This window comes from Bos javanicus, chromosome 13 (assembly GCF_032452875.1).
Source record: "Bos javanicus breed banteng chromosome 13, ARS-OSU_banteng_1.0, whole genome shotgun sequence".
Taxonomy (NCBI): Eukaryota; Metazoa; Chordata; class Mammalia; order Artiodactyla; family Bovidae; genus Bos; species Bos javanicus.
Window position 1 is genome coordinate 75,289,571 of NC_083880.1, and position 15,687 is coordinate 75,305,257.

At 49.1% G+C, this 15,687-nt stretch overlaps 1 protein-coding gene and 1 pseudogene across 1 annotated transcript; one reads left to right on the plus strand and one right to left on the minus strand.

The window, feature by feature from the left end:
• The first annotated feature begins 519 nt into the window (after positions 1-519).
• On the plus strand, positions 520-4,573 carry LOC133258798 (protein FAM210B, mitochondrial-like; annotated as a pseudogene).
• A 3,456-nt stretch (positions 4,574-8,029) lies between these two features.
• TP53RK (TP53 regulating kinase) lies at positions 8,030-12,097 on the minus strand. The gene is made up of 2 exons (XM_061437830.1): positions 11,651-12,097; positions 8,030-8,974 (listed from the first exon to the last, which is right to left on the minus strand). Exons 1-2 carry the CDS (start codon positions 11,931-11,933, stop codon positions 8,496-8,498), a joined length of 762 nt encoding a protein of 253 aa, XP_061293814.1. The 5' UTR covers positions 11,934-12,097; the 3' UTR covers positions 8,030-8,495.
• Positions 12,098-15,687: the final 3,590 nt, after the last annotated feature.

A 15,687-nucleotide genomic window follows, 5' to 3' on the forward strand; every position in this document is an offset into this window, starting at 1 on the left:
TCAGGGCCTTCCTCACTGTGAGGAAAGTGGCAGGCGATGGACTCCCCTGGCCCGGAGCTGCAAGCAACCCTGGATTCTGGGCCATCCCCTGACCCCCTCTATCTCAGGCAGAGAGCCAAGGTTTACAAACATCCGAAGGCCTTTGATCGACACCAAACCCCCCGAGGGTTCTGTTTTTTGTTCTAAGTCACAGGCCAGGACCCTACTCTGCTTTGCCTCCAGTAGGGAAGACTGTGGGTAGGTGGGGTGTGTGTGTGTGTTTGACAGAGTGGTAGGAAAGTGCACTGGCTCCTTGATTTTTTTTTCTCCAACATCTAGGCTGGGCTTGTATGAGGGAATTCAATTCAGTAAATGTTTACCGAGCACCCACTACCTTCCAGGCACCAGTGCAAAAACCAGGGCTGGAGCAACAAAGCAAACACCACCTTGGCCCCCAGAGTGGCCAAGAGGCAAACGAGCAAGTGAATGGAAATGGGAGCAGGTGCTCGTGAATGGGTTGGAGACAAAGCTGGGGAGGCAATGGGGCACCTTCTGCACAGGATCCTCCCGGAAGACCAAGTGGAGTCTGGGAGAGACTGGAAGGAAGCGAAGGCGGTGGCCACGTGAGGAGGTGGGAGGAATAGTGTGGCAGGCAAAGGGAACAGCAAGTACAGTGGCCCCGAGTCATCGGAAGACAGTTCCTCCAATGACTGTCTATTGGAAGAACTGCGTGACTGACCCAAGTGAGAAGAGGGGGTCAGAAAGGCAACAGGGTGAGGGTGGGGGCAGGTGGGTCTCTGGCCCTGAGGGAGGTGGCAACCCTGGAGTGTTTTGGACAGAGGAATGAATGACATGATATCAAATGGCCTTGAACAGGATTCCCTAGGCTGCTGTGTGGGAACAAGACCAAAGCGGGTGAGGCAGAAGCAGGGAGTGTGGTGAGGAGACGGCCAGAATGGTTCAAACAAAAGAGGAGAAGGTCCAAGTAACAGGATGTAGGTTTTGTGGTGGAGGTGGGGTGTGCTGGGTGGGGGGACAGGAGCTAATTTCTGTGTTCTCATGAATAGGATTTACTTTTGCTAGCCAATGTATATTCATAATTTCTGGCAGATCCCCTGAAGAAGTGAACGGCTACCCACTTAATATTCGTGCCTGGAGAATTTCATGGACAGAGGAGCCTGGTGGGCTACTGTGCATGGGATTGCAAGGAGCTGGACACAACGGAGCAACTAACACTTTCACTTTTTTTTTCCAAGAGAAAGATTCATTTATTCTAAGTGTGCGTGCAGTTGGATGAAGTTTTACAACAAATCCACCCAAGTAACCAGCGTCAAGACGGAGAAATGGAACTTACCCCTCCCCCCACAGAAGCCCCCAGAAGCCTGTTCCATGTCTCTACCCCTCCTCCAAGGGGAGCCACTCTCCCAGCTTCCCGATTATATTCTGGAAGTAAAGCTAAGAGGATTCACTGCTGGGTTGGGGAACGGGGTGTGAGGATGAGAGAGAGGAGTCAAGGGGAGTCATTTCCTATGATGGGAAGCTGGGTGGGAGCAGAGACCAAGGGCTGGAACCAGTTTTTTTTTTAACAGACTGCATTTGGAGCTGCTGGTGCAATCCCTGGAAAAAGATAGAGACCAGCTTATCTGGGGGCTGCAAATTCAATACTTACAGGGATGAACAGCACGAGGGGGAGAAGGTCTGCAAGTAAGAAATGCTTCACTCTCCTCTTAACTGCATCATGAGAAGAGCAGGATGAGCATGGGGTTAATTGTGGCCAGCAGCCAGCCTCAGAGCCAAGGGGCAATAGGGCAGGGTGGGGACTGGCGTAAGCTGGCACACACAAGCCCTCCTCACTCAAAAGGGGAAGTGCTGGAATGAGGGTCCAGTGTGGCTGGATCTCCTGATGATGTTTCCAGAGAAGTCAGATATCTGGACGTTGCTATGAAACCATCCTAATCATTTAACACTGGCAACCAAAAAGACACACACTCCATGGACCCATCAAACATGTCTACAGGTACAACAACCAGTCCGATCCAGATGAGAACCTTCATTTTACAGACGGGGAAACGGAGGGCCAGAGAAGCCTGGGATTTTTCCTAAATTCAGAGAGGAAGTTAGTGGAGAGATGGGCCAGGCGCTGAGTGGGCCGGATCTCAGGCCACTGGTTTAACCTCGTTCACCACTGCATTTAAAAGCAGGCATTGTTCCCACAGTGGGCAGCTGCACAGGCACCCATGCCAGGCTGTACAACATGGCTGGGCTGCTGCGCTGCTGAGTCTTGCGGGCAAAGCAAGTGCCCAGGTCCAGTCTTGTGCCACCTGGCTCCTGGGCACCACTGCCCCTTTTGGGTACTGCCATGGCCACCAGGACCCCAGCAAAGTCACTGCGACAACAGGAGGCAACATCAACAGTACAGGGAAGAAAAAGCAAAGCACGTCGCAGCAGCTGAAAGACTTTTCAAAAATATGGTGCTCTTGGCGTGTCGCTGCACACTGGAATCTCATTAACCTCCTGGGGCATGTCTTACATGGTTGTTTCAAGCAGTGCGGGCATGTCGGCCGTCCTGCTCAAGCTCGGGTTTAAAGAGTCACTGGTCCAGTCAAAAATGGCAGCTGGCACCAGCCCCTTCGTGGTAGCGTTGGCCACCCACTCACACACACCCATGAGGATCAGTGTTACCTTAGTTTCCTGGCCCTTGACTGTCAGATATTTTTGGAAAGTGAGAATTTTTAAATTCCCTCCAGCTGCAAAGCCTTGATGAACTCTTCAATTGCGGACCTGAAAACCTACTTCTTTTAAATGACACATTTTGGGTTGGCTTTATTAATAGGATGTAGGGTTTGTGGTGGTGGTGGTGGGGGGAGGGCAAGGGCTAATTGCTGTGTTCTTGTGAACAGGATTTACTTTTGCTAGTAAAAATTCAGGGTTTCAAATCATTGTAATTTTGGGGGGGGCTTTATTAGTTTTGGTAATGCTATTCATCACAGGGCTTGTCTGCATAATTGAAAATGTCAGCAAAACACCACCAATGAGTTGTCATCTCAAACAGTCAGCTAGGAAATATTCTTCTGGAAGGCCATTGCTGAGGGTCTGCCTGCAAAAGCCTCAGGGTTTTAATGTTTGCTCAAGTTCTTAACGGACAATGGTTCATCAAGCTGGTTTTTAAAATTCTCTCTCCTCCAGTATTTGTTGTCAGGCTGCCTGCAGCTTAGCGTGCAATATTGTGCAAAACAGCTACCAGTGCTACAACTAATGAAGCAGAATTTAAGGCTTCACAATATGTAATCAGGATCTAAATTAGCATCAACACTTTGACAACCATTACACTTGCTTGGGGGGAAAGAAAAACAAATATTTCTGGTATTTTCATTAATCCCCCCAAACACCTTCAAATCTGGACATGATGGGGCCTGCCTCAGCTGGCTTTTCCCAAATTTCATTAAAGTAGATCAGAATCATTTGTCTCTGTTCAGGTACAATAGGAAACTTCGTCCAATACTAACGGCATCAGTTGGCTTTGGACACCTGGGTCCTCAGAGCAAACTGGATACTGCACTTATACGGAAAGCTGAGGCCAGCTTGGCCTAACTGACTCCATCTCAGACTTCAGACATTCCAGAACTACTGTCACGAAGTTTACATTGTGTTGCTACTTATATTTTTTGAGTTAAAATTACATATTAAAAAAAAAAAAAGATTTTGCGTCATTCTCTAAAAAAGGGAAATTACTAGCAGTTGCTGTAATTGGGAGGCAACTGCGAAATAAGAATACAAGCCCAGGAGGGGCTGAACCAGTTTATCAGCTAAAGGGGGTGTGACCCGAGGCCCCTTGCTCTCTGAGAGGGACATTCCTTAAGAATAGAAATCCAAGCACACAGACCCAAATTGAGACTTTCTCTTGAAATAGTCAGGAACAGGCAAAGGAAAAGGAATTCCTCCCGTGGGCTTCAACATCAGTGACCGCTGTGACCAGGCTCCTGCAGGGCACCTGTTAGGGTAACCAGTGTGCCCTGCCACCATGCATGAGGGCTTGTGCTTATCTTTTCTGGCTCCCAGATTTATTTTCATTTTGGGGGCTTGATTAACTGCATTTGTGACAATAAGAAAACTAAAGGAACTATAAACTGACCAACCTGGTTTTACTGAGATCTGACTATCGACAGTTTCCTAGTTAGCCCATAAAAAACCCTTATCAGTTATTTCAGTTAACTTTTATAAGAATCTTTGTGGGACAAATTCTCCACTTTCAAGATCTCTAAAGTGGATCTGTTATACCCCTGCCCCCTTAAAGCAATTAAAGTGAAAGTGGAAGTCGCTCAGTAGAGTCTGACTCTTTGTGACCCCATGGGCTACACATCCATGGACTTCTCCAGGCCAGAATGCTGGAGTGGGTAGCCTTTTCCCTTCTCCAGGGGATCTTGCCAACCCAGGGATTGAACCCAGGTCTCCCGCATTGCAGCCAGATTCTTTACCAGCCGAGCCACAAGGGAAGCCCAAGGACGGGGTGGGTAGTCTATCCCTTCTCCAGCGGATCTTCCTGACCCAGGAATCAAACCGGGCTCTCCTGCATTGAGGGTGGATTCTTTACCAACTGAGCTATCACCAAAAGGTTTCAGATGGCATCATCAACTCAATGGACATGAATTTGAGCAAACTCCAGGAGACAGTGACAGATAGGGAAGCCTGGTGTGCTGCAGTCCACGGGGTTGCAAAGAGTTGGACATGACTTAGTGACTGAACAACAACAGGTTTTAGCAATTTAAAGTTGGAGCTGCCTTTCTGGGGTCTAATTCCAAGGACACATGTACACAGCAGAGCCAGACGGTAACACCAGTGCCAGGTAATTCCTCTCGAGGACAGGACTGGAGCTTTTGTGTTGCTGTCTTTATGTGAACAGTTGGCTTTGGGTTCCTAACCACCTTCCACAAGGAGCCTCCCTACCATTGAGATCCCAAGTAATGCCTCTGCAAAAAAGCCGACAGGAATTCCTACAGCTTTAAGGGCTTAAATCTCAAACTTTGATTCTGTGTTTGGAGAAATGGGAGTGGACTGAAAGGGCAAGCAGGAAAGCAAATTACCATACCAAACAGCTATTTGTTCAAGGCATAGTTCTCTTCTAAGCCCTGACTCCTACGGCCAGTGGTCAAAACGCAAGAGAGTAACTGGAGAGTAAAGTGAAAGTGTTAGTCGCGCAGTCGTGTCCAACTCTTTGGAGCCCCATGGGCTCTAGCCTGCCAGGCTCCTCTGTCCGTGGAATTTTCCAGGCACGAATACTGCAGTGGGCTGTCATTTCCTTCTGAGGAGAAGTCAAAAGATAAGGGAACTAGAGCATTAAGTGAATTCTTCAGCAGAGTGTACAAATCACTTGTAAATTTACATTGCTTTCACGGAACTAGGGGAATAAAACTGATGATCCATTTAAAAAATGTAATGAAGAAATAAAAGCAGACATTGTTGATGGGGGTGTGTTGGAGTCAGAACTTAGAATTCTCATACTCCTCTCACCTTCTGTAAGATGCAAACTCTTCCCCCAGAGCAAACTCCAAAGCTTTTCTCTTGTGTCTTATTGGCCAGAAAAAGGTCACACACCCACCCCTATCTCAGGGACTGAGCTTAACTTTCCTGGAGCCACCTGCACCTAGTAAATACCTGGACAAATCGAGGAATTGTCCACAAGGATTAAGGGGGTTGGCTTTTAGGAGGCAACAGACAACGTCTGGCACAACCTCTACCGTACAGGCTGATGACTCTGGGCAAGGTGTTTCCTGCGAAGATCAGGAAATGGATGCTGGGTGGCGAGGGCAGAAACAGTAATGAATTTGCTCTGCCCCCTTTTACAGTGAGGAAGGGAGGCTGGAAGGGTAGGAAGTTTAACTTCTTTGCACCCAGAATGACAGAAACTTGCGACCTCTGGTGGCAAAGGAGAGCCACTCCACTGGGTTCAGGGAAAGGGGAATTGGGTCCTTTGGAATTGCTGGGCCCTGAACTCAGGACACAAGAGGAGATTCCTAGTTCTCAAAAAGAGGGTTGGGGGCAGGCCCTTATAAGGACATGGGCACTCACTCAGTCAGGGTCTCCATCGGTTGGTGACGGCGGGGTTAGGAGTTAAGGATGAGTGCAAGGCCAGAGCAGTGCTTGCCTAGGGTCCCCAAGACTCAGTAACTGAGACAAATATTTTAATGTGATATTTTAAACAAATCAACCTGGCAAACTATGGGCCACAACCAGGCGCCTGTCTGTTTAAAGGAAATCGTAAGGGAAGCGGCATCAGGATCCAGGCCGACTCCTCAGTTACAGCAGAGACTACAGCCCACGGGCCTTACCAGCGCGCCCACCTCCCCGAGGGCAGCTCAGACGGTTCAGGAGCACGCCTGCATGGGCCACTCGCCAGGCCGGGCTTGGGTAACTGCATTCCGTGGCCCATGGCCCAGCCAGTTCTCCAGATGTGGCCTGTGTCTGAATCTGCGGGACACCTCTATGTCAGCACCTTGCCCTGCTCTGCCACTCACTCACTGTGTGACCTGGAGCAAGGCTGAGTTACTCTGTGCCTCACTGCCTTCCCTTGAAGATGGGGCGATGTACACAAAGAACCTAACTGCTCAATACAGTTAACTGATGTTGCAAATGGGAGCTTGAATCCCAGCTCTGTCGCTTACTGCGATCCTAGCACATCATAGGCCACGTTGCTTAGTGTTTCCTTATCTGTAAAATGGAGGTTTGAACCCCTGTCTGGGGGGCGGGGGGATTCCAGGGGGAATTCACACAAGGCTGCTGGTGCTGTTGGCTCACTGATGCAAAGCACAGGCCGTCCCCTTGTGGAGGTCGAGGGATCTGGGATCGCAGAGCGTTCCCTAGCCTGGCCTCTGTGAGACACTGAACTAGGAGAATCCACTGATCCCCCCCAGGAAGGCTCGTTCACCCTTGTTTCCCAGCCTGGACTGAGGAAGAAGATGGAATGTGCCTCCTGGGAACAGGCAGACATCTCTCCAGTCTCTGGTTATCTCCTTCTCCCCGCCTGCAGAGGCCAGTTTTTGCCTCCCTGTTGCTACCGACACCTCCCCCAGCTGCAGGCCAGCGTGTCACGTAGCTTACCATCCACCTGTCGACCATCATCACAGGCTCAACCTTCTCGCTGCTCTCTTGCCTTCACTCTGACTCCGTACAGTCTTTCCTATACTGATGCCATCCTTTCACAACACAGATCAGATGCTCCGTTTAAAACTTCCTGAGTTGCGTTAAGAAGAAAAACCCAACCTCATTACCAGGCCCGGAATGACCCAGCGCGTACCCACTTCTCTGATTTCACTTTCTGCTTTTCCTTGCTCGGCTGCCAACCAGTCCCACTGGCCTTGCTGTCCCTTAAGGAAGTTCCTCCTTTACCAACTTGGTACACCATGCTCCATCCGCCATCTCTCGGTTCTCTGGTGCGTCTTAGCGCCAACGTCACTTCATCAGAGGCTTCTCTGACCACTCCTGCCCCTCGCCCTGCGACGCACATTCCTCGAGGGCACCTGGGATCTCAGCATCCTTTACAGCCCTCATCACTGTCTGAAACCGTCTTAGGTACTTAGTTTGTTTCCCGAGTGGTTCACGCCCCCGGTCTCCGGGGCCTGGCACACAGAGAACACTAGGTATCTGCTGACGTAACGCCTGCACACACGGGTCAACCATTCCCGCCACGAGGCAGAGATTAGCCATATTAGCCGTATAGTACAGGAGGAGACTGGGGAATGAGCCTGCAGTCTCGTTGAGAATATTCATTGAAAAAATTATGGTCAGCCTCTGTGGCCTTGGAGTTCTTTGAAAAACAGTGTGATATAATGCCAATACATAATGTAATAATTTGAAGACGTGTCATAGCCAGCATCTCATTTCTTAAAGGGTCAATGGAGTTAAGCAGCATTTTTCATTTTTACCATATTCTCAAAAAGAACTGTATTTTACACCAAAACCTAGTATGTACTGTTGTCTATATACACATTTGAAACAAGTTTCATAAAACAATATTTACAATACTACATACAATGCACTTTAACATTTTCTAATCTCTGATTCCATTTCATTTTTTAATATGCTGGTTGCATCCCACTGTACTGGTTTCAAGAGGAATATGTCATGAACACAGCAACAAAAAAGGCTGGGTTAGAGAGCTGATAAAGATACACAGCCACCAACTGAGGTTCTGTCCTTGTCTCACCAGAAGGACTGAAAAGTGGTTCAGTGTGGTTCACTGGTTCAGTATGTGGTTCAGCATTTTGTAACGTCACGCCCTTCAATCTGAGGTGTATGCCTTACAACTGCAGAGAAAGCCTGAGATTTCTTCTGAATGCCCAGTTCTGCCAGACATATACAGAGTGAGAACAGCCAACGGCAGGTGATAATGCCTAACAAGCACAATCGCAGCACTTAAAATTACCTGATCATCTTTATTTAGGTAGGATCTCATACTCATAGCCTTCCTTCAAATGTACCGTGAACAGTGTCCTGCCTGTGGCTGTCACACAGTGATTCTTCTAGCCCACCATGGATCTCTTTCTCCCTCTGAGGCGCACCTCATCTAATTTTTTTAACACTGGTTTGGACTTTCTGGAGGCGGCGGAGTAGCTCTTCAGAAAGGCTTCAAACACAGTCTCGGTGTTGGGATGGGTACTGAGGAAGGCCTTCTCTAGGACATACAGGTCAACTCCCTTGTCTTCCGGAAGTGCTGAAACGAAGCTCAGCCCAAAGTCTATGAGTACAATGTTCAGCTGCTCCAGGGGGGGTTTCAGGAGCATGTTGGATGTGGTGAGATCACCATGAATGAGGTCTTCGTCGTGCATTCGAGCCAAAACCTGCCCGATGGTCCTGGCTAAGTCCAGGAGACTTTGGGGAGATTTTTCAGTCTCCAGAGTGGATTCAATATAATCTCGAACAGTCACTGAGCCTTCGATTTCTTCCATAAATAAGCAGTTGGAAGCATAGTCCACAAAAAAGACTACTGGGGCACATATTCCTGTAACCAAGATATAAGGGGTCATTGAATTAGATACTTTTTTTCTTAATAGCTTAATTTTCTAGCTCAGTCAGAAAAATTTTCCAGTGTGTATCTGAACATTTTGGGGAAAAGATTTAGGAATGCTGCAGAAGGGTACAGCTTTCCTTCTCTGGAAGTTTCTCCTGCCGGACTATGCTTAGACCACCCCAGCTAAGGTCAGCACAGCCAGGGCTCCCTCCTCCCTTCTACCCACTGTGACTGAACTTCATTTGTCATATTTGGGCTTCCCTGGTAGCTCAGCTGGTAAAGAATCCATCTGCAATGCAGGAGACCCCAGTTCAATTCCTGGGTCAGAAGATCCAAAGGAGAAGGGACAGGCTACCCACTCAAATATTCTCAGGCTTCCCTGGTGACTCAGCTGGTCACGAACCCGCTGGCAATGTGGGAGACCTGGTTTTGATCCCTGGGCTGGGAAGATCCCTTGGAGAAGGGAACAGGCTACCCGCTCCAGTATTCTGGCCTGAAGAATTCCATGGACTACAGTTCATGGGGTCACAAAGAGTCAGACACAACTGAGCAACTTTCACTTTCCCTGTCATGCTGCTGCTGCTGCTAAGTCACTTCAGTCGTGTCCAACTCTGTGCAACCCCACCGACAGCAGCCCACCAGGCTCCCCCAATCCTAGGATTCTCCAGGCAAGAATACTGGAGTGGGTTGCCATTTCCTTGTCCAATGCATGAAAGTGAAAAGTGAAAGTGAAGTTGCTCAGTCCTGCCCGACTCTTAGCGACTCCATGGACTGAAGCCCACCAGGCTCCTCCATCCACGGGGTTTTCCAGGCAAGAGTGCTGGAGTGGGGTGCCATTGCCTTCTCTGATACTTCTTCCCTAAAATACAAATCAAAGTAAACAGCCAGAAGGGTAAGCACCATTAGTTATATGTTCAAACATATGAAAGCAGTTTCCTGACAAGGACAGAAGCAGGAGACCAAGCAGCGTGCTGGCCTAGAGACGAATCTTTACAGAGAGGAAAGAAAGTGAGTCGCTCAGTCGTGTCTGACTCTTTGTGACCCCGTGGACTGTACCTACCAGGCTTCTCCGTCCATGGGATTCTCCAGGCAAGAATACTGGAGTGGGTTACCATTTCCTTCTCCAGGGGATCTTCGCAACCCAGGGATCGAACCCGGGTCTCCCACAATGGAGGCAGATGCTTTAACCTCTGAGCCACCAGGGAATACAGAGAGGGAGGACAAGTTCAAATCCCAGCTCCCTTCCTTATTAACTGTGTATCTGTAAAGTCACATGCATTTCTCTAAGCCTCCATTTCTGCTTCTATAACATGAAAACAGTACTACCAATAATCCAATAACTTCACTGAATTTGAAGATTCAATGACTCTTTACTGAATGTCAATCACACTCAAGACACTTCGAGATACTAGAGACAAATGTGTAGAGATACAGCAGAAAACAAAGCAACCGGGATCCCTGCTTAAGAGAACTAAGCTCCTGGAAAGGGTGAAAATAGGAAATACGAACGCATGCATAACTGCAAATCCAAGCAAGGGCAGAGACAGTGTGCTTGTTGGCAACTGAATTTCTTCCAGATCTCCCAGCACCTAACAACGTCTTGGTGTACAGTTGATGCCTAAAAAATCACCAGTGAAAGAAACAAAGGTAGAAAGTGTAAAAGTGAAAAGCCAGTGTTTCTGAGTCAGAGGGATAGGGGGTGAAAGCTTACTAACTGTGTAACCTTGAGCAAGTTACTTCTCCCCTCTGAACTTTGTTTCTCAACAGAGGCAAAGGTTTATGGTCATGGTGCAAAACAGTGTTTAGTCAAGGCTATGGTTTTCCCAGTAGTCATGTACGGATGTGAGAGCTGGACTATAAAGAAAGCTAAGCGCCAAAGAATTGATGCTTTTGAATTGTGGTGTTGGAGAAGACTCTTGAGAGTCCCTTGTATTGCAAGGAGATCCAACCAGTCCATCCTAAAGGAAATCAGTCCTGAATATTCACTGGAAGGACTGATGCTGAAGCTGAAACGCCAACACTTTGGCCACCTGATGTGAAGAATTGACTCATTTGAAAAGACGCTGATACTGGGAAAGACTGAAGGCAGGAGAAGGGGACAACAGAGAAAGAGGTGGTTGGACGGCATCACCGATTCGATGGACATGAGTTTGAGCAAGCTCCGGGAGTTGGTGATGGACAGGGAAGCCTGGCGTGCTGCAGTCCATGGGGTCGCAAAGAGTCGGACACGACTGAACTGAACTAGACTGTGTGAACCCAGAGACCCTGGCTCCTGCGCAAGTACTTGTAACTACATCTGCTTCTTAAAAGTAACTAACAGTGATCGAAAGTTGAGATTGTACAGATGGGGAAACTGAGGCTCGGGGCAGTTAAAACACACGCTCAACGTTGAGTAAAGGTGGCAGAGTCGGGAACTGAACCAGGCGCCAAGAGCTCCGGGACAAATGCTCGTCGTTACAACGTCAAGTGGCTTCTTAAGAGTTAATGAAAAGAAGGATGAAAGGAAGACATTTCTTAATGGAAAGCCGTGAAGAAGGTACAAACAGAGAAACTGAGTCAAATCTCGCCCTCCCCCACCACCCCGCAGCGCAGGGGAGCCCCTCACCTGCGTCGCCCGGGCCCCGGAGCCTCGGGGGTCCCCCGCGTCCCCAAGCTGGGCCGTCTTACCTGCGCGGCGACAGCGGAGCAACGCCCGGGCCTCCTGCACCGTCCGCCGCCGGCTGAGCCGCGCTTCCAGCGTCGGGTGCCGGTAGCCCTTGGGGAAGCGGTGCTTCACCACGGCCGCGCGACCCTGGAAGCGGCCGCGGAACACGCGCGCCTCGGCGCCCTGCTTCACCAGCTCCAGGCCGCTCAGGAAGCGGCTGTTCCGCTCCCGGGCTGCGGCCAGCGCTTCGGCCGCGGGCGCCAGATCCTCGTTCGGCTTAGAAGCAGCAGCGTCGGCCGCCGCCATGTTCGCCGTTTCCGCGTCGCCGCTCGGAGCTCTTCGGCCGCCTCCGGAAACTGTCGGGGCTGCTTCGGCTCGCTCCGAAAGTTCTCGGACCTCTTCGGCCTCTCTAATGCCGACCCTTTTGCCTCCTGGAAGTGGTTCCTCCTCCCAACCTTTCGGCTCTTTTCTAAGCCGCCTGATCTCGCCACTCGGCTCTTCGGCTATTTCCGTACACCCTCGGCAGCTCTCGGTGAGCCGCTCTTTCCACTTCTCGGCTCTTTCCGGAAGCCCTTCGTGACTCTTGCGGTTGGCTTTGGTGGCGCCACCGCTCAGCTCTTCGGCTATTTCCGGAAAGCTTCGGCGTCTCTTTGAAAAACCTCTCTTGGACTCTGCTCTCAGGAATCTATCTGGATCCTGGGAAGTTGCACGTCACAGTCCCTGAGTTTCATACATACACAGGGAAGGTAACCTTTTCAAACATCAGACCCTTTGTTTTGTACTAATGTGGTTTCCAGCACCTTTCTTCAGTTCAGCCTACTTGAAGCTCCTATAGAACCAATTCTATTTGGTTTGGAAAACCCAGTTTCCCAAGTTTGTAGTTTCATTATCATAATTCTTAGTGTCCATATGGTCATCTCCATGGTTCCCAAATCTGTCTGAACTGCTCTGTATGGTTGTTAGCATAACTGAGGCCATCTTGGGTCTGTACAGTTCCTTCTGTCCTTCTGCTCACCCTACCTATGGCTGTTCTGTGTAATAAATCTCTTCTCTGTCATCAGTGATTTTTAGGTCCAGGTGGCCTCTATGCTTTGTTAGCCTCCAAACGACGAAGACCTTTGCTGATGTACTCTTGGTTCCTGCAAAAACCAGTTACGCATTCATAAATCTTGACTTAGGAATGCACTTCCTGTTTCCAAGCATGTATCCCTAAACCCTAGGTTAACTATAAAATTGTCCCAATGGCCTCTTGAAGGTTCAAAGTGCAGCTGCAAATGCTTCTGGATCTCTGTCCACTTGATTCTACCCTGTAAGTTACCTTATAATACACTTATCCGTTGATTATATGGAGCTGCCTGCCTTGTTTTCCATTCTCAAGATACCTTTTCAGTTTGGAGGGCACTTTTTGTTTCCTCTAATTTCCAACACCCTCCTTTGGAAAAATCCATTGTGCAAACATATTTAAAAGTCCCAGGCTTGCTATAGTCAGACTGGTTCTGACTTTTACCATAGGAAATCTACTTTAAAATCTTTCAGTGGCTCCCTGTTGTGCTTCAGACAAAGACCCATGAGATCCTGCATGGGGCCCTGTGTCCCTCTCGCAGATTCATCTCCCACCAAACTCCCCTTTGCTCTGGGATCTTCAACACATTTGCCTTCTCTCAGTCTCATTCTTGCCAGGCTCCCTCTTGCCATGGGGCCTTTGCAGCTGCTATTTCCCACATCAGAAGTGCTCTTCCTTCTCTTGGTTGCCTAAACTCATCTAGGCATCTTTCCATTTCCAGCTCAAATGTTACTTCCTCAGGAAGCCCTCCCTGACTTCTCATAGGAGGGAAAACCCAACTTAATAATTCCTGGAGTCCCTGTGAATCTCTCTTTTGTGTTGCCTTTTTGTTTGCTTACATGACTACTTGATTAGTGGCAGGATTTAGTTCCCCACAGATTGTTAATCTGAGGGCTTTAGTTCCTCCCTGGCTATTGCCTGGAGGCCACCCTCAATTCTTGCCACATTGGCCTCTCCACTGGGCAACTCACAACACAGCAGGTGGCTTCATCAGAGTGAGTAAGTGATCAGAAGAGGTTGAGCAAGATGGAAATCACCATCTTTTATAACCTGATCTCTAAAATGACAAATATTTTAGAGTACACTTTTGCTGTATTCCCTTTGTTAGAAATGAGTTACTAGCTCCTGCCTCGCCTCAAGGGAAGCCATTTTTTAAAAATAATGTTTATTCTTTAAAATTTTTATTTATTTATTTTAATTTTCTTGTGGCTGTGCTGGGTCGGCCTTCGCTAGTTGCGGTGTTGTGGTGAGTGGCAGCTACTCTCTAGTTGGGGTGTGTGGGCTTCTCATCGCAGTCGCTTCCCTTGTGGTGGTTTCTCCTGTGGTGGAGAACGGGCTTTAGAGCACATGGGCTCAGTACGTGTGGCCCGTGGGCTTGCAGTTTGCCCCATGGCATGTGGAATCTTCCCAGACCAGGGACTGAGCCCACGTTCGCTGCGTTGGTATGTGGGCTCCCAGCCAGTGGACCTGCAGGAAAGTCCAAGGGAAGTCATTTTTGAAGACGCCTACCAAAATGCCCAATTAGAACTTTTTCTTTCTCATTTGGGGCAACCAGTGAAGAGAGATTCTGTATTCTCTAGAAGAGATAGAACCCGGCAGCAGACTTGCAAACATCTTCCTGACATAATGCAAGCCATGAAGATCAAAGACTTCCTGCCCTTTTCCATCGTATAATTTCTACAAGTTATCTCAGGAATGGAACAGCCTAAGCTTTTCTGTATGTCTCCTGGTGACAATTCCAGATACGCACGTGAAGGAGGAACTGTCACGTGGCAAAAGCCAAGAGGCCTCCTTGGGTTCTTCTTCATGCCAGAAAGGCAGTAGAGCTTGATGGAAAGAGTGTGGTTTTTCCCCATGAGCTTGACTTCAAGATCAGCTATATACTAGTGTGTGTCCTTAAGCACTGTTGATTCCATGTATTGTTTATGATGCAAGTTACTTCAGTTCCCTTTGCCTCACTTTCCTCATTCATAAAATGCTCCTCTCCCGGTCCGTCTGCCCTCATCGAGTCTGTCTGCCAACTTTTCTCCAGCCCCACTGCTATCACTTTAGTCCACATCAATGTCACCTTTTCACCCTGCAACAGCCTCTAAAGGGTCCCCTGTTTCCACTCCTGCTCCCTACAACCTGCTGCTGCTGCTAAGTCACTTCAGTAGTGTCCGGCTCTTCGAGACCCCATGGACTGCAGCCCACCAGGCTCCTCCATCCATGGGATTTTCCAGGCAAGAGTACTGGAGTGGGATGCCATTGCCTTCTCCCTATAACCTGCTGCTGCTGCTAAGTCACTTCAGTCATGTCCGACTCTGTGCAACCCCATAGACGGCAGCCCACCAGACTCCCCCATCCCTGGGATTCTCCAGGCAAGAACACTGGAGTGGGTTGCCATTTCCTTCTGCAATGCATGAAAGTGAAAAGTGAAAGTGAAGTCGATTAGTTGTGTCCGACTCTTCGAGACCCCATGGACTGCAGCCCACCAGGCTCCTCCATCCATGAGATTTTCCAGGCAAGAGTACTGGAGTGGGGTGCTATCGCCTTCTCCGTATAACCTGTTAGAACTGCCCAGTTATTTCTGTGTCAGTTGGAATAAAGTCTCATCCTGACCTCGGCCTCCCAAGGACTTAAATGATCTGGGTTTGCCAACACCTACCCTGGACTCTGGGCTTCCCAGGTGGTGCTGGTGGTGAACAACCCGCCTGCCAATGAAGGAGACATAAGAGCCTTGACTTCGATCCCTGGATCGAGAAGATGCCTTGGAGGAGGGCATGGCAGCCCACTCCAGTATTCTTGCCTGGACAATCCCCATGGACAGAGGAGCCTGGCTGGCTACAGTTCATAGGTGAAGAGGTGGACAGAGACTGAAGCGACTTAGCATGCATGCTTGCACCTTAGACACTATCTCCCCCTGTGCTCCAGAAACTCTGGCTTCATTTGTTTTTATGCTGCACAAGCTCCTCCCTGCAGGGCCTTTGCCTTTGGTCTCCCTTCTGTCTGGAAGCC